Source organism: Vigna unguiculata, chromosome 1 (assembly GCF_004118075.2).
Source record: "Vigna unguiculata cultivar IT97K-499-35 chromosome 1, ASM411807v1, whole genome shotgun sequence".
Classification (NCBI taxonomy): domain Eukaryota; kingdom Viridiplantae; phylum Streptophyta; class Magnoliopsida; order Fabales; family Fabaceae; genus Vigna; species Vigna unguiculata.
The window spans coordinates 38043082-38061751 of NC_040279.1; the positions used below are offsets into that span (position 1 = coordinate 38043082).

The 18670-nt window shown below is 34.6% G+C and overlaps 1 protein-coding gene across 1 annotated transcript; it reads left to right on the plus strand.

Annotated features, from left to right (window-relative positions):
* Positions 1-3141: 3141 nt before the first annotated feature.
* LOC114168787 lies at positions 3142-18558 on the plus strand. The gene is made up of 21 exons (XM_028053768.1): positions 3142-3703; positions 3799-3883; positions 4513-4552; positions 4632-4874; positions 5739-5838; positions 5926-6000; positions 7151-7249; positions 7639-7755; positions 7846-7961; positions 8078-8177; positions 8559-8917; positions 9249-9576; positions 10155-10369; positions 12424-12642; positions 13462-13648; positions 14204-14448; positions 15566-15658; positions 15753-15854; positions 15973-16357; positions 17378-17515; positions 17585-18558. The coding sequence occupies exons 1-21, from the start codon at positions 3572-3574 to the stop codon at positions 18236-18238; spliced, it is 4032 nt and encodes a 1343-aa protein (XP_027909569.1). The 5' UTR covers positions 3142-3571; the 3' UTR covers positions 18239-18558.
* Positions 18559-18670: the final 112 nt, after the last annotated feature.

Below are 18670 nucleotides of genomic sequence, written 5' to 3' on the forward strand. Positions count from 1 at the left end.
GCGTGACACGACAAAGATCACCGCACCCAACATTCCCAAGACTTCAGATTTTTTTCCTTTTTTCCTATTAAAATACGCATAGGTCATGTTCAACCAAGTCTCCCTCATTATGGCCTGCGTGCTGCCATAAGATTCATGTAACGTGTTTGACGAAAGTGCATTACGAAAGCGAATAGATTGTTTTAATAATTAGTTTTAACTTTTCTAATTTCTGAAATTTATGAAAATAGTTTATTTTAAAAATATCCTAAAGTTTAAGTAGATATTTCAGATACCAAACTCGTTTTATAAAGAGCTTGTTTTTCATAAAAACAAATCCGAAACAGTCGTCAAATTATATGCGAGAGAAATGTGGAAAATAAAGAGATATAAGATAAGACTAATATAATTATCCACGTCACACTATACGAATAAAGAAAAATTAGTGTTGGATATTTGTTTTTAGTTTTCTTTTCCTTTTGTTTCTCAGGTTGTATTTCATTCAATCAATTTTCTTTCTGTGTTTCTTTTACAATTTTGTTGCGATACTGTCTCTCATTACAGTTTTAAAAAGAGCAAGAAACGAATCCAAAAGGTAGTTAATGTTATTGATGATAAATTTTACATTGATAGATAGTAAATGAAGTTAAAATAAAATAAAGGAAACTAATTGAATAAGGTGTAGATTATATAAATAATTCAACCTTATTAATTTGAAGCGTTTTCCCACCATTATACGTAAGACCTTAGAAAATAATTAAGTGAGATATAGTTTTTATAAGGACATACGAATATTTGATTATTAAAAAAATTAGTATACACAGAAATTAGTTTAAGTGAGTTATTTTTTATAAAAACTTATTAATTTTTTTATCTTCTCTCTAAAGTGTTTAATCTTTTATGAGCTTGGTTGAACAGGACTCGCCGATAAAAAGGTTTAATTTTTGTTTGATTATTTTGTTGAAGAAAGTAATAAGTTCTTTTATTATTTTTTTAGAGGAGTTGGTCTTGAGATTTGTATGTGCTGTTGTTTGGGTTGTATGTATAGTACAAAAACTTTTGATGAATCTTTGTTCAGTTAAAGTTATTAGGATATGATCAGATTATTGATCTCAGTCTTTTTTATATAAATATTTGATGTCTTTATGATTATGAGTGCTTAAAGATCAGGGAGATTGTGTTGTGTTTTAATGAGCTAAGGAAAGTTAATTATTTAAAATAGATTATGTTTTGGTATGACATTATAGTTTAATTCTGAATTAAACTGGTTGAATTTGTTGTATGATATGAATGGGTTGGTTTGAGGATGTGTTTTGGTTTTTGGATTGAATTGGAGTTTATGGTAAAAATTGGATATGTGTAATTATGGTTGATGATGCTTCAAAGATGGTTAAGTCTTCATTTAATTGGTTTTTGAGGCTACATTTTTATTTGGAACCATTGGTTTTGACTTGTAAGAGGAAAGAAAAACACTCTTTGCAACCAATGATACAAATTCACTGATATGATAGAATTAAGAATTTGCATACTAATTGGATGAGTGTTCTACTCACTGAGCAAGTGCATAGTAGCAAAGTTAAAGAGGCAAAATTATTTATGCAAATTACTCGTAGTAATCTCATATGCTAAACAAGTGAGACCTTCGTTTGGTAAACATTTAAAACTTTCTTCCCATATTCTTTCGCCTTTCGCTACGTGAGACAATGTTACTCGTCGAAATGAAAGACTTTAACTAAGATGATATATTAATTTTAAGGAAATTGAAATGATTTGAAAAATATTAGAGTTAATGATATACTCAAGAAATAAAAAACACCAACAAATACAAATATGAGAAGGACTATCATGGGTAAAGGGAATGTAAGGTTAGGGTAAAGGGAATGTAAGGTTATAATGAGAATAATAGGAATGAGTTTGAATGTAAAATCATTTTAAGATATTTTAAAAAACAAAAGTAACATTTCATCGAGATGACCTTACTCGTAGACTTACTGTCATAGGAAGCTATTAAATTATTGGTTTAATTACTCTTTTGATCTATATTTTTGTCTAAAAATATCAAATTAGTTATTTAATTTTTTTAAGTTTCAATTTGGTCTAATTTTTTAAAAAATTGATGTAATTTGGTTATTTTCGTTAAATTACTTGAACCAAATAAATGATTTTTTATTAAAATTGACACTATAATTTTGTTAATTACATTAATAAAAAAATAATCCTTATTAATAACTTAAATTTTGATAAAAAATTCAGGATCTATTTCAAGAAATTTAATAAAAATAACTAAATTACGTCAATTTTTTAAAATCGAGATCAAATTGGAATTTAAAAAGATTGGAGAACCAATTTGATAACCAAAAGAATAATTAAACATAAATTATTTTGCATTGATAATCATGCTTTAAAATGCAAATTCATTTTCATATATTCTTTTAATTTAATTTTGTTAAAGTCGTGTGTTTTATACTCAAATTTAGTTTGACGTTCATTAAAAATGCATTTTCATTTAACGTATTCTGTAAAAAGCCATTTTTATATAAAATCATGAGATAAAACATGAATTTTATTGTAACTAAATTAAAATCACTTTAAATTCATTAAAGTAAATCAAAGAACACAGAAAAGTCTTGATTGAAATCACCATTTTAGAAGAAAGAAATTAATAAAATTGTGCTTAATAACATCAGTTAAACATAGCAACAAACCAACTACCCCTGCTTATTTGTTGATGGAATCATCTGTTCAAACTCAAGATAAATGGAAGCATCACTCCTCTGAATAAATCACATTGGATCGACTTCAGATTTAGTTTCTGCATGGGTGAACACAGGTGAGTAATTCTAAATCAAATGAATCAAATTTGGAAAACATGATTTTATTCTTCTGGGAGAGTTTGGAGGATTTGAAACAAATAACGTCTAAAAATTGGTATGACCCTATTGTAAATGTTTCCTTTTAACTTCATCAAATTGTTGACGGTTTAAATCGACAAAAATATGCCAAAGAAGTAATATATATGACAGAAATGATCATAATACCTGAAAAAAAAACATAAAACATGAATTTAAAGTGTATTTCAGTTCGAAGGACTGAAAAGAAAATGAAATTAAAAATAATAAAAGACTCAAAATATCTATTTTAAAAAATAAAAAGACAAGTAAAAAATTTGAAGGCTTAAACATTACAGAGCAACAAAGAAGCACCGGAGCAGAGATCTTCGTCTTTATTCTTTGTACAATCGCAATTGCTCGAAGACAATTCATTGAATCCAACTTCGAGCTACCGAGCCAATCAACCAGTGAAAGTATCACTTCATATAGGGCGAGGTTTTGCTATTCCATGTTAGGCCACTCGGAAAATAAGAATGGAAAGGGGCATGGTTGTTGACCACTGAGGAATTCTCTAACTCCTTTCTATTAACGGGCGCTCAGTGAACGCACATTTTCGAAATTTACTCGGAGTTCAAATTCTTAACAGATTTGAACTAATCCGATAGGCGAATCCGATTTCGTCCACTTCCGAGAGCCATTTTTTCCCGTCATCGCTGTTTTATTTTATTTTTTACTACATTTAGCATTCGAATCAGGAGAAGATGCTGCGTCTGAAAGCGTTTCGGCCTACGAGCGACAAAATCGTTAAGATCCAATTGCATCCGACGCATCCATGGATGGTTACGGCCGATGATTCAGATCGAGTTTCGGTTTGGAACTGGGAGCACCGCCAGGTATAGAACCCCCTCGTTCAATTCACTGTTTATCGTTTCGGTTCGGTGTTTCCGCTTTCTGTTGTTTGCTGTGTTTTAATGGAAACCTCATTCAGGTGGTGTATGAGTTGAAAGCTGGTGGAGTGGACGAGCGGCGTTTGGTCGGCGCCAAGTTGGAGAAGCTGGCCGAGGGAGAAATAGGTTCAATTCTCTTTAATATTTTATCAGTGAATAACCAGAGTTGTTAAGTTGTTCTATTACATAGACCTGCTGCATTTGCTTCTGTTGGAGGTTTTGGATGTAAGTCTCGTGATCCGTAAATGGTACTGTGTTACGCTGGTCTTCAGTGACGATTGATGACATGAATTTGTTGATTTTTGGCATTGATATTGTACTTGTCATTTTTTGTTTTTTGGAATTAACTAAGTATTCATTGTTGCCATTTTGTTACGTTCATTGTAGTGAAAACCTTCAATTATGTAAATTTTCTTTGGGTCTGATTGCTATGATGCTTATAGTCTCCATCCATGATACTGTTCTTGGTTAGTTTCACCGTATTTTCCTGGTCTCTCAGTGAGAATTGCTTAAATTTCTTCTTATGTTAGCACTTAGCGTTTGGTTAGTTTTGGTGATGTAACCGTGTGGTTTAATTTGTAGCTTGGCTTATTAACATTATTAGACTCTAGGAAATTTTAACAACTAACCAGTGAATTTCATTTTATACAAAATGAAAAAGAGCATGATAAACTGTTTGTGAACCAGCATTAGCGGTCCACATTTCTGTGAAGATCCGGTAACAGAACTTTAATGATTTGTTTTTTGTTTGATAGAGTCTAAAGGGAAGCCTACCGAAGCCATTCGGGGAGGAAGGTACCATGCGTTTGCATTTCTTTTTCTAGCTTTTATTTTGTGAATCATTTACTTACAATGATCCTTTACCGCCTCAAAGTGTTAAGCAGGTGAATTTTTATGATGATGATGTACGCTTTTGGCAACTTTGGCATAATCGTTCTGCGGCTGCTGAGGCTCCAACAGCTGTCCACACTTCAGCTTTTAGCTCTCCTGCCCCATCAACAAGAGGGAGACATTTTCTTGTCATATGTTGTTTAAACAAAGCTATATTTTTGGACTTGGTGACAATGCGGAGCCGTGATGTACCAAAGCAAGAGCTTGATAACAAGTCCCTTCTGTGGTAAAATTTTATTACATTATTCAATATTCTTCAGCTTGCATAGTCATTGATACAAAAATTGCTAGCTATCTCTTAAGGCAATATTTTTAGATTCCTGTCCTATAGATGGTGCTAGATTGTGTTATGCATATCAGGGTCATTCTTTTATTAGTTCCTTCTATGACTGCGAAGTTGTCAATGATATAATGTGATGCTCTTCAACTTCTGCAACAATTTTATGTTGTATCAAACTTTGCAAATACTTATTTGTTAGCATCATTCTTTCCTGGCCATGCCGCAACCTTATACAGCGCACAATCAAGGAATGAAAAAGTTGCATTCTGTTGGGTTCCTTAAATTTAATCAATTATAAAGATATGGTAATTTATTTTTGGGTAAAATATTTTACTTTAAATTAAAATTTATTGTTCCTTAATTGGTCTCTACTGTGAGATTATTGCCTTACCCACTACCCAATACATTCATTTCACAAAAACAATCATTAAGACATGCATATAAGTATAGGGGTGATGCCTTCGTGGGCATATGCATGGATAAATGGCCAGATTCCAAAAGATGATTTCTCTTCCTAGACAATAATTTTTCACCACCTTTTCTTTTGGTATTCTAATTCTATTTTGCACAAATTAAAGTCCTTCGTATGAAAAATATTCTCCTTTTCATTTAAATGTATCAAACAACTGCATTACCGATTTTCTCAATTCTCGATGGAAATTTGTCACCACATGTTGTGTGACATAATTCTGCATCTAAGACGTAAATTAATTAATTGTGATGAATACATATCTTGTTTGCATATTATACTTTGCAGTACTTGTGCACACTGTATGAGTTCCAATTTTGCAATTTCACATGCTGTTGCAGCATGGAGTTCCTTTATAGAACTGGTGTTGGTGATGGTCCTCTTGTTGCTTTTGGTTCATCAGATGGTGTCATTAGAGTTCTCTCAATGATGACATGGAAGGTGGGCATATGAAATATTAATATTAATCTGTATGAGTCTTCTCAAGTTTAATATTACCATATTATGTGATATGTTTGTTCCTTTCAGCTTGTGCGAAGATACACCGGAGGTCATAAAGGATCGATCTCTTGTTTGATGTCCTTCATGGCTGCTTCTGGCGAGGTAACTCTTGATTCCTTATCGAAGAATAACTTATTCTACTTTATCGAATTTTACTTGCATTAACTTTTGGGAACTTAGTTAGAATCTCTGTCATCCCTCTCATATGTTCTAACAGAGTATTGTTGCTCTAACCCCCTTATCCTTTTCCTATATCCCGTGTTAGTAGCCATTGGATCAGACTTGTGTTAATGACATTTCTAATGGCCACCTTACCAAGCATGGTTATATAGAGTAACATTAATTTTCAGAAAAAACAGAGATTTGAATGGACTTATTGTTGTTGTATATTTTGCCAAAAATTTCAAACTTAGTAATTTTAGGCTGTCTTGAGTACTACTTCAAAAGAGATTATCTCATTTGAAGGGAACATTTATGAATTTGTTCTTTCATTCCAATAATGCAATACCAAAGAACTTAGAATAGATTCCACATTGACCCGTCTTTATATTTTTTATTTACATTTATCTCAATCTAAAATATTAACTTATTTGTATTTTAACTTGCACATTTAGTTTATATTTTGTTAATTCACTCTACTTCATTTTGCTTGATTGTATTTATTTATTTGTACAATAGACAAACCCTTCTTAACCCCCTAAAAAAAACTTCACATCCACTTATCTCACTCCTCCGTCCACTTCCTTCCTCTAGCAGCACCACCCTCCTCCTTCTTCCACCCTCTCATCTGCATGAACCCAATCAGCATCCACCCTTGTTTCATTCCTATTGGTTTCCAATAAGAGATTTCTGGTTGAAGATTCTCCTATTAGTTTATTTCTACATATTTCTATTTGATTGCACACTCAAGGATTTGAGGTGGGTGTTTCTTCGGGGGATAGTTCCGGATTATTGGATGCTAATACTGCCTAGCTATAAAGGTCTCTCTTTATCTATTTTTTAATCTCTTTGGGTTATATTTATATTTATGTTGCATTTCCAACACTATTACAGAAGTTGCATTTTGTGGCAGCACCATGTCCATTAAGATATTTTATTGGGAAATTACAATTGCTAGTTAATATGTTAAATTCATGTGAAGGTTTTGCATGACTGGTTACCTCTATATATTGTATTTATTATTGGAAGTTGCTTTTGTATTTTGTATGAAATTTCAATTGGGAGTTGGGGGTGAATGTCTGTTGGCTTTCAGGCTCTTCTGGTGTCGGGTGCTAGTGATGGATTGCTCATAATTTGGAGTGCTGACCACGGACAGGATTCACGTGAACTTGTACCCAAGCTTAGTTTAAAAGTACAGTTCTTTTCCTCATTTTAATTCCTCTTTGTCGGTTCAATAATTGGTGAAAAAATAAGTCAGTGTTAGTTGTGGATTAGTTACAGTTGCAATTTCCTCTTTGTTGTTCAAGAAATGTCATTCCAAATTGGAAGGTGAGAATGCGATTCAAATGAAGTATAAGATAAATAACAAATCATAATAGAAAAGGAACATCTAAAATATGTGCACAAGGCACAATGCAAACTTACATTGAGGCAAATAAAATGGTTTTTTTTTTTTATCTTCTGAATTTATGTGGATTTTTTCCCTTCTCTTTTTCTACCTTGTTATTCTTTTCTGTATGATCCATGCTGATTCTGTGCATGGACATTTCATTGGTTAATGAAACCTCTTAATGCATCTAGGCACATGATGGCGGGGTTGTGGCAGTTGAGTTGTCAAGGGTAATGGGAGGTGCTCCTCAGCTAATCACAATTGGTGCAGATAAGACATTAGCCATATGGGACACTGTGTCCTTTAAGGTGTGTTGCTAATACCTGGATATTTTAAATTTTGTTAAAATTCTCTTGGTTACTAGAAAGACTTAGCATAAGAATATCTTTGACCCTCAGGAGCTACGGCGGATAAAGCCAGTTCCCAAATTGGCTTGCCATAGTGTGGCTTCTTGGTGCCATCCTCGAGCTCCAAACCTTGATATTCTAACCTGTGTCAAAGATTCTCACATATGGTAAGTAGTTCTCTTTCTTCTTTGGTGTCTTTAAGTTTCTTAATTATTTTTATTTGATAATGTGATGATACACTATGTTCATTATACATAAGAATTTTAATTTGAACTTTTTTTAGGGCAATCGAACATCCCACTTATTCTGCTCTCACGAGGCCATTGTGTGAATTGACCTCAGTTATTCCTCCACAGGCCCTTTCTCCTAATAAGAAATTGAGGGTATGTTGTTTGATTAGTTGGTTACCATTCATCGCCTATTTTTATTCAAATTTCTGAATTGGCATAATATTTTTTGTTAAGGTATCCCACTTAGAATGGTATGAATATATATATCAAATCATTAAAGGATTTTGAGAACAACAATTTTGAATGGTGGCAAGGACAGATAAAAATCAAGTGTAACAAAATCTGTGGAAAGCTTTACTTCAACCCTGTCATCAGTTCTGTATGTTGTAGAATATGCTTATCATACCGCTGGGCAAAAAATCCTTTTTAACCAAGAGGAAACCGAATTTCCAGCCCTCATTACTCTCTCCCGAATTTCCCATTCTTTGTGTTTAGTCTAGTCAAACTCAATCTTTCCTCTGATTTTTGTGGCAGGTGTATTGTATGGTTACACATAATTTGCAGCCACATCTAGTTGCTACAGGAACCAACATTGGTGTTATTATCTGTGAGTTTGATGCTAGATCTCTTCCACCTGTAGCTCCTCTACCAACTCCAGCAGACAGTAGAGAGCATTCTGCCGTATTTGTAATTGAAAGGGAATTGAAGCTATTAAATTTTCAGTTAAACAACTCTGCAAATCCATCTCTTGGAAATAACAGCTCCTTGCCAGAAACAGGAAGACCCAAGGGAGACTTTTTTGAACCATTATCTGTCAAGCAGGGGAAGAAGCACATTAGTACTCCTGTTCCACATGATTCGTACTCTGTTCTTTCTGTCAGCAGTTCAGGAAAGTAAGTTGCCTCTGACAAAGACTTTTGGCACTGCTCTATTTTTTTCTTCTTCTAAATTTTTGTAATTAAAATTAAATTAGTATTTTGTTCTGCAATATAATTTAATGGCTTTGATTTTTTCTAAGAATACAGGATGGATAAAATTCTCACTTTTGGTATTCCATATATATATATATATATGTATATATATATATATATCAGTGATAACTCAATAAATGCTGTCTTTACTGTGTGGTTTTTTGCCTGGGTTTTTCTATGATTATGTTTCCTCCTTTTATCATATATTTTTGTGAAATTGGAGTGTGCTGCTTACTACCTCATATGTTTACAGGTATCTAGCAATTGTTTGGCCAGATATTCCTTATTTCTCTGTCTACAAGGTTAGTGATTGGTCAATAGTTGACTCTGGAAGTGCAAGGCTTCTGGCATGGGATACTTGTCGTGACAGATTTGCTATATTGGAATCAGCATTACCTCCTAGAATTCCTGTAATCCCCAAGGGTAGTTCATCAAAAAGAGCCAAAGAAGCTGCTGCGGCACAAGCAGCAGCAGCAGCAGCAGCTGCTGCTGCTTCCACAGCTTCTGTTCAAGTCCGCATCTTATTAGATGATGGTACATCAAATATACTAATGAGGTCTGTTGGCGCACGCAATGAACCAGTAAGATTCTTTCTCAGTCTTAAATTTTCCTTATAAGAACTTAAAGGTTGTCACAATAACCTACTATTGAATAATTTCTGTTCATTTGAATAAAAGTTCTGTAAATTTTTATAGTGAATCAATGACAATAATTGAAACATTATTTATCTCAGTTTACGTTTATTTTAATTGATAGCCACTACAGAAAACATTCTATTGTTGTTTTAGATGTGCATATGAAAAAGGGGAAGGGGGCGTGCACTCTTACATAGATTATTGCTCACTGATAAATTATGTATAGAAACTTATAAAATGATTCTCCGGTAAAAGCTTTTTGTGTTTACTGTTTCATGTAAAAATGTGGTGTTGAAACTTTGTATGAAATTGGCTGCAGTATGTAAATGAATAAAGATTTAAGTTTTTTAAGTCTTCTAGATAAATCATTTTCGCTTCTGTCAATGATGAGTAGTTTGCTTGATTTTCCCTATGAAGATATTATTACCTTTTATGCATTTTATTCTTCATAGAAAGTGCCAACGGAATCAGGAACCAAAATTTGAATGTTATGGTGCCTTTTTTTAACTCATGTATCCCTTTAGGTCATTGGTTTGCGTGGAGGAGCTCTGCTTGGTGTTGCCTATCGAACATCTAGGAGAGTCAGTCCTATTGCTGCCACAGCTATTTCAACAATCCAGTCTATGCCCTTATCAGGCTACGGAAGCAGTGGTCTTTCTTCTTTTACTACTTATGATGATGGATTTTCTTCAAATAGACCTCCAACCACAGCAGCACCTCAAAACTTCCAGCTATACAGGTGAAACTTATATATGTTGTACAGTAAAGAAATAATTTTTATTTGAATATATTGTAGTGAATGTTGGACTCTGAAGGGTCAACAAGAAAAAAAGGTGATAGTAGAAATGATGAGAATGCTAAGCACCTATTCAGGAAAACATGACAGAAATTTAGTTATAGTGATTAGGACACATTAAGAAAGCCACTGGAAGAGTAGATTGTATGGTTTTAATTCTGTGAAAAAGGGAGGGAGACCCAGCAGAACATTGGATGTAGTTTTTAAGAGGAATTTCAGGGTGGAAGGGACTAGGGTATTATGGGTTGCCCAAGTCCCACATCAAGTGGTATGGGATGCTTGGTGAAGTATTTAAGTGTTTGGTTTACCCCCATTAATATCTAGTCTTTTAGGGTGGTATCCTAAGGGCTCTACCAATGATTTTGATCAATGAGGGAGTTGAGTGATGTATCGAGTGAAAGTCTCTTAGACGTCTCTTAGGGATGGTGCTATGATAGAGACTGATATTCTGTGTTTGTCACACGGTAAATAATATCTTTGAAGCTTGGTCTTTAACTGAGTCAAATAATGTTGTGTGATCCATGTAACCGACCACATCTAATGGGATAAAACTTTTGTTGTTATTATAAAGGAATTTAACATGGTGTTACTACTTCCTATGACATTTTTCATAGCCGTGTAAAGATGGGAGGCTCAAATCAGCAAATTAATGTTAGGTTCTAAGTAACATAGTCCAATTGATCAACTTCTACCCCTTTAAAATTAAACCAGCTTACAATATGTATCATCTCTCAGTTTGCCAGCTATATTCCTCTTCTCCAGCTCACTGGAATGTATTGAGAATAGTTGCTAAGGTCTACAATTATTCACTTTGTAAATGTTATTTTTTTCTTTTCCAAAATCATTGTTTGAGGCAGAATTGTGACCATCTGAACTAACAAAGTCCCTTCAATATTTTCTTTTTCTAGACAGTATTTAAACTATCACTTGCTGTTGCCAGCTCTCTAACAGTTTTGCACTAACCCATAGGTCTTATTTTTTAACACTTTATAAAGTCTCTATACTAGAAATGCTACATTTTGAGAGAGGCAGCTAACCTTTTTGTTATTTATCGGTTAATTAAACTTGAAGCTTTTTGTGTTTGTATTTTTGTTTGATAGAGAAGCATAGACAAAGCCTCTTTTACTTGAATTCCTATATCTATACCTCCTTTTTTCAGTTCTTTAGTTGAAACCCAACTCTTAAAAGAAGTTCCCTTCATGAAAGTCTCTCTTTAGAAGGTTAAGGCTAAGCTCCCTCCAAGATGGAGAGTTGTTGCTGTACAATGGCACAATGGTAATATGTGGAATTTGTAAGATGCATATTTTATGAATTCGTGCCTCACAAGACTATTTCAACTAATGATATTGTTACTTGTTATTGGAATTAAGAGAGTGCACTCTTCTGCTTTTACGCTCAGGTTGCTTGCCAGTAAGGGTAGAAACAATTCAGATTTTTGGCGGGTTTGTATCACTATTATGAAGCCCAAACCTAGCCTATTTATTTATTATAAGTCTTTTTTAAGTCTTAGCCTGACCTGTTTAAAAGTCTTACTTGACCTGAAAGTGTAGCTATGTAACATGTTTTGTAGAAAAACCTATAAACAAACCAATGTGCTTTATCTAGACCACCAAGCCTAAAAAGACAACCGAACCTTGTGCATTACATAAATTATTCTTTATTTTCTAAAGACTAATATTAAAGGAAATAAAACAATTTTAGCAAGCAAAAGGCCATTGTGCTAAAAATGGATAGATACACAACATACATAGGTCCTGAGACACCTTGTTTGACACTCTACAATGCTTCATTCTTGTACCAATTGAAGATTTTGCTTAAATTACACTTCTGAAGCTGAAAATTATGTTTATTTGTTAAACTTGTGATTGCATTTCATTCGTACAAAGTTGAATGCTGGCATTACTTTAAGTTCTATTTTGTTTTTGTGAGGTTACAAGTACAAGTGCACAAGTTTTCTTGACATTGACATTGCTATCATAATTTTGTTTGTGATTCAGTTGGGAGACATTCCAGCCAGTGGGGGACCTTCTTCCTCAGCCAGAATGGACTGCTTGGGACCAAACCGTTGAGTACTGTGCATTTGCATACCAGCAATACATAGTCATATCTTCTTTGCGCCCTCAATATAGATATTTGGGAGATGTTGCAATCCCATATGCTACCAGTGCTGTTTGGCACAGGAGGCAACTGTTTGTGGCTACCCCAACTACTATCGAGTAAGTCTTTATATATTGGTCCTTTTTATAATTTTTTTGTTGACTGCTCCATTATTTTTTGTCGGTTTACTTTAGTTGTTTTGAAAGTGGAAATGACAGACTGTGTCTCATACATTGTCAATTTGTCTATCTCCCAGTTGGCCTAAGTATCATCTACTCATCACAACCAAAGACAGAAAAGGGAGAATCATGATTTAGGAAATGTTCATGAATATGTATACTGTTTTGGAAAATGCCTTAGAGTGTGTTTGCTTTTCCAATTCCCACTTTCCCATTCACCTTCAATGACTCCTGCAGTGATTTGGCTTTGAATCTGACCCAACAGAGTTTCAAACACACCCTTAACAGAATATTAACTAGATTAGTCTAAACATCAACACTGGTAAAATTTTCCCTACGGGATTTATTTGTTTGGATTTCCTAAATGGGATTCATTCCCAACAAAAACAACAATCTAACCTGGATTCCAATTTAGTGGAGTTTCATCCTTATCCTTCACCCGCTTCTCCAACAACCAATAATGATAGTAATTAAAGATAAGACAAACTAATTTATTTATTTGTTTTCCTGACGACAATGTTTTATGTGTTTCTCTTGCAATGTGGTATGGGTTGTATTCATTTGCAAATGTTTCTAATAATATTTAAAGTTTAAGCAATGTTGAATGTCGTAAACATGTTAAAGAAACTAATTTCAATTTACAACTATCCATGGCTAATAAATTGTTTAGGCGAAGATTTTAAAATGGTTAATGATTAATATCTGCAATGGCCATAATTCATATTCATTTTACCTTTACTAATAAGTTTTGGTTTTCAGAATCGTTTTTGTGGATGCTGGGGTTGCTCAAATTGACATTGAAACTAAGAGGATGAAAGAAGAGCAGAAAATGAAAGAAGCACAGGCAAAAGCTGTTGCAGAGCACGGAGAGTTAGCACTAATTACTGTAGAAGGTCCTCAGTCTGCTAAGGAAGAAAGAATAGCATTGAGGCCACCGATGTTGCAGGTTACAAAAGCTTCAACTTTTTATCATCTCTGAAAATGATTGCAAACATTCAGGGCCTTTTTTTTGTCTTCCTCAGATTTAATATTTTGTTTCTGGATATGATTGATATGGGTTGGTGGAAGAAATTGACATTTTTAGATGGGAGTGTTGAATGTGAATGTCTGCTAATCCTTTAAACCTTCTTCTGTTAGCATTTTGGTGTGATCTAAATCTTGGACTAGCTATTAATTCTCGTCAGTTTTGAAGTTTGTAATGAATATGTCTGTTTTTTCTTAATTCAATAGGATGTTCCTGGTTTTATGCTGAACTATGCTCCAAACAATTCAAAATAATGTTTCATGTGAAATTTGAAAGCGAGGCAAATCGTTTTTGTTTCTCTGTTGGTTATATATGTCCTGGTTAGAGATCCCTGGTGTCTAGAAGTCAATGCAAGGATACAATATTCAAGTTTTTCCCTATAAAAAATTATTGTTAGAAGTAAAAATATCTCTAGTTTCTCTTTGGAATTTGTTTTCTCTCACAAAAACGTAAAGGTATTTGTTGTTCTGGCTGTAGGTGGTTCGGTTGGCTTCATTTCAGCATGCTCCTTCAGTGCCACCTTTCTTAACATTACCGAAACAATCTAGAGTTGATGGTGATGACTCTTGGTCGGCAACAGAAGAGAGAAAGACAGGTGAGGTGGCAGTTGGTGGTGGGGGTGTGGCTGTGGCAGTTACCCGCTTCCCAATGGAGCAGAAACGTCCAGTTGGGCCTCTTGTAGTTGTAGGTGTCAGGGATGGAGTTCTTTGGCTAATTGACAGGTAGTTAGTACTTCGCAGTTACACATGTATGTTTAAAATTGGAAACGGGTTAGAGAAATAATGAATTAAGTGATTTGCACTCAACAGACTGTATTTATATGCATAAAAAAAAGAAAACAAGTTCACTCAGAAATTAAACTATTTTCTTTGATCCCAAATTTCTAATCTTTCATCAGCTTTGCCGTTTATTATGTCCACTAGTTGCTATTATAACTATAGAAATAAAGAGCAGATCCTCATGTAATTAAGATTATAACTATTATAACTATTAATGAATGCATTTGAGTTGTCTTAAAATCACACGATTTTAGCTCAATGTCTCTCTTTCGTGTAGTTTAATAGTTACTATTCAATGATTTCAATGCTTTTAATACAACCCTGAATGTTATAACTGTTTACTTTCAATCATCACCAACACTTCTGCCCCTCCATAATCTAAGTGAGACCTTTATAACATTTAATTTGTGCAAACGTGTTGTACATACGTGCAGTTAGTGTGATGTGTTTTTTGTGGAGTTTTCAGTTATGCTTTCCCCTTTAATGAATAAATCACTTTAATGCAGTGTCTTTTACATTAGGGTAAAGTATGCCTATATATCTTCCTCAAAGTGTAACAAAATTACTCTGAATTCCTATGAAATCCACCCTTTTAAATTTTCACTTGTTACAAGCCATTTGAATACTTATGTCCTTTCCAATTAGATTAAAATGCACCGAAAAGTAAATGTCTAAAACTCAGGACGGTTTTAATGTTGTTTAATCAAACCTTGAGAAATCAACACCTAGTTATCATGTTATGTACTTGTTAGAGAATGCCACGGTGAATGAAAAGCTACACAAGAAATGATGTGATCAAGAATAAAGTGTATTAAGGAGAAAGTTGGAGTTGCACTTATTAAATGTGTTTAGTGGAATACTAGATTTTATGCCTTTCTATTTAGAGCAGCCAACTGATTCCAATAAAGTTGACTTTTTTTTGTCTTGGCTCTGGCCTCTGGTTAGCTTTTAAGTGGCATAGTTAACACGTGCATGTCTTATAGATGTCTAATTTAAGATTATTCGTTTGTATTGGATACTGGTTTCAAAAAGGATGTTATTGATTTGTGGGTTGTGGTAGGTACATGTGTGCTCATGCCTTATCCTTGAGTCATCCTGGTATTCGCTGCCGATGCCTTGCAGCTTACGGAGATGCTGTTAGTGCAGTAAAATGGTATTTTGATTTCTTTATGTCCCTCTTTCTCCATTATCATTGCTTATTAATAATTCAGATATATCTGTATATCTCATTATACTTTTTGGAACAGGGCAAGTAGACTTGGAAGAGAACACCATGATGATTTAGCACAATTTATGCTAGGAATGGGCTATGCTACTGAAGCACTTCATCTGCCTGGAATATCAAAGAGGTATAGCTATATGCTTAGAGACAAGAGGCTGCAGTTTTGATTTTATTTATGATTTTTGTGTACTCCTTATGGCAAGGTATGGTTCGACCAAAAACATATTGATATTTATGTTCTGCAGGTTGGAGTTTGATTTGGCAATGAAGAGCAATGATTTGAAAAGAGCTCTTCATTGTCTTCTTACCATGAGTAACAGCCGGGATATAGGACAAGATGATACTCCTGGTCTTGGTTTGAATGACATTCTTAATTTATCAGATAAAAAACCAGAGAAAATATCAGATAAAAAAAAAGATATGGTTGAAGGTTTTCAGGGTATAGTGAAATTCGCGAAAGAGTTCTTGGATCTTATTGACGCTGCAGATGCTACTGCACAGAGTGAAATTGCTCGTGAGGCTCTTAAGAGGTTAGCTGCAGCAGGTTCAGTGAAAGGTGCTTTAGAAGGTCATGAATTGAGAGGATTAGCATTACGTCTTGCAAATCATGGAGAGTTGACTCGTCTAAGTGTAAGCAGTCTTTCTTAATATTGCACTCTCTCTATCTGGAAGTAAATTGCCTTACATTGATTGGGTGCTTGCTTTTATAATTGAATGTGGCTGGATTAATTGTGTTTGTGCCTAGCAGTGTTCCTCACTGATTTTTTAAGATAACTATTAGATGTTGTAGTGATAATGTGTATACCTGTTCTTCTACATGCATACTACCGATGGTTAGAAGTGATTTGAATATGACAAGGCATTAGTACCACGGTCTTGTATTCTTTTGTGCCAAATATGGTCAAGTCTGTTAATTATTTATTCTTACAGAAGTGTGTGCATGATAACATGTGTTTGTAAGAGAGAGATAGAGAGGTTTATGATTACTAATAAAAGAAATTTGAATGAGAGCTCGATTTTATAGGAAAAACAAGCACTGATGGAATAAATCATGAAATCAGCGAATGGTGGGTGGGGGTTAGGATGTAAAAAATATGTGGAAGGAAAAGTGGGTTTTTACATAGTTTGGCTATCTGATTTATAAGATTTGCCCCTACAAGATACATATAGTTTATTATCCATTTTTACCACTGTTTTTGGTATATTTAGTGTTCAAATACATTAAAGTGGGGCTGCGATTACTTTTTGTACAGGTTAGACATTGAAATATTTATATTGGTTCTTCCCAAAAAGGTTATTTTTGCTGGGTTTTTTTCTTATAGCGAATAGATAATATGATCCGTGATTCGCCAATAACAAAATATGATTCATGCACAAAATGGAATTTGTTAGGATTGCATGTCAATATAGCTACTACTCATTGTTCTCTACTTTTTGCCATGCTCATCACTACTACTTTTGGTTTCTAGTCAGTTCATTGTTCCATTGATGTTCAAAATTTCCCTTTCTTTTTAACATCTTCTATCTATTATAAAACGACTACTTGAAATGGCATATATTCATCTTTCTTTGGATTAACTTGTCTGCTTCGGCTCTTTAGTCTTAATGTTGTTTTAATCATAAACTTAGGAATATGTTCTTGCACTGCAGGGTTTGGTTAACAATTTAGTCACGCTTGGCTTGGGAAGGGAAGCAGCATTTGCTGGTGCTGTTTTGGGTGACAATGCTCTGATGGAGAAAGCATGGCAGGATACTGGAATGTTGGCAGAGGCTGTGCTTCATGCTCATGTATGATTTATTACTTACAACCTCCTGATCCCTCAATTTAGTACTATAGTCTGACCTTAGTATTTCCAGGCACATGGACGTCCAACTTTGAAGAACTTAGTGCAGGCTTGGAACCAAGCGTTACAGAGAGAGGTTGAACCTACCCCATCCCAGAAGACAGATGCTGCAGCTGCGTTTTTAGCTTCTCTTGAGGAGCCTAAGCTCACAAGTTTGGCAGATGCTGGGAAGAAACCACCTATTGAAATCCTGCCTCCGGGGATGATGTCTCTTAATGCTCCTATTTCCATCCAGAAAAAACCAGCTTCTTCTGCACAGAATTCCCAACAACCCCCAGACAAGCCATTGGCACTGGAAGCACCTCCTACAACCACAGCTGCACCAGAGAGTGCTACTCAGCAGCCTGAATCCACACCAGCATCAGTTAATGAGCCAACTCCATCAGAGTCTACCTCAGAGTCCACGCCAGCTCCTGTAGCTGCTCCACCTCAACCAGAATCAGGTGAAACCACCGTAGATAATGGGGTTCCTACCCCTGGACCAGCTAGTGACGGAGGTCCAAATGTTAATGGTGAAACTGGTCAAGCAGAAACGTCTACTGCCAATCCAGTACTTCCAGAGGTTCCCCCACCTCCAGTAGCAGCAGAGGTTTCGGAGACTTCTACTCCAAGTATAACTGCAGTTCCTACAACAACTACAGTTCCGGCAAATGATCCCTTTATATGATCGGTATACCCACCGCTTGAAAAATGAATTCATTTATAATTCATGTTTTGTAAAGAAATCGTTTTACAGATGAAGGAAATCTAGTATATTAGTTTGTAACAAGCCTAAACTCCAAAGCTAAATTGTACCGAGCAGCTGTGTTTCCCTTTTACCTAATTTTTTTTGTAGAGAATGGTACCGAGCTGCGATGTTGTCTCATATTGCTGTGATTGTGACATGTCGAGGGTTTTCTTTTCATTTTGTTTTGAATTTTTTGTTGACTGAATTTAAATTTTTGCTGTTTTATAATTTACAAGTTGAATGTCAACCTGTCTAGTTCACTGGGTAGTAACAGTTCATGAATTTCATATACAGTTGTACCCATCCACTGCATGCTATATCCATTTATTTATATTTTTTTACTCACTTGCCTTTTGTTGTGATTTTCCCCTT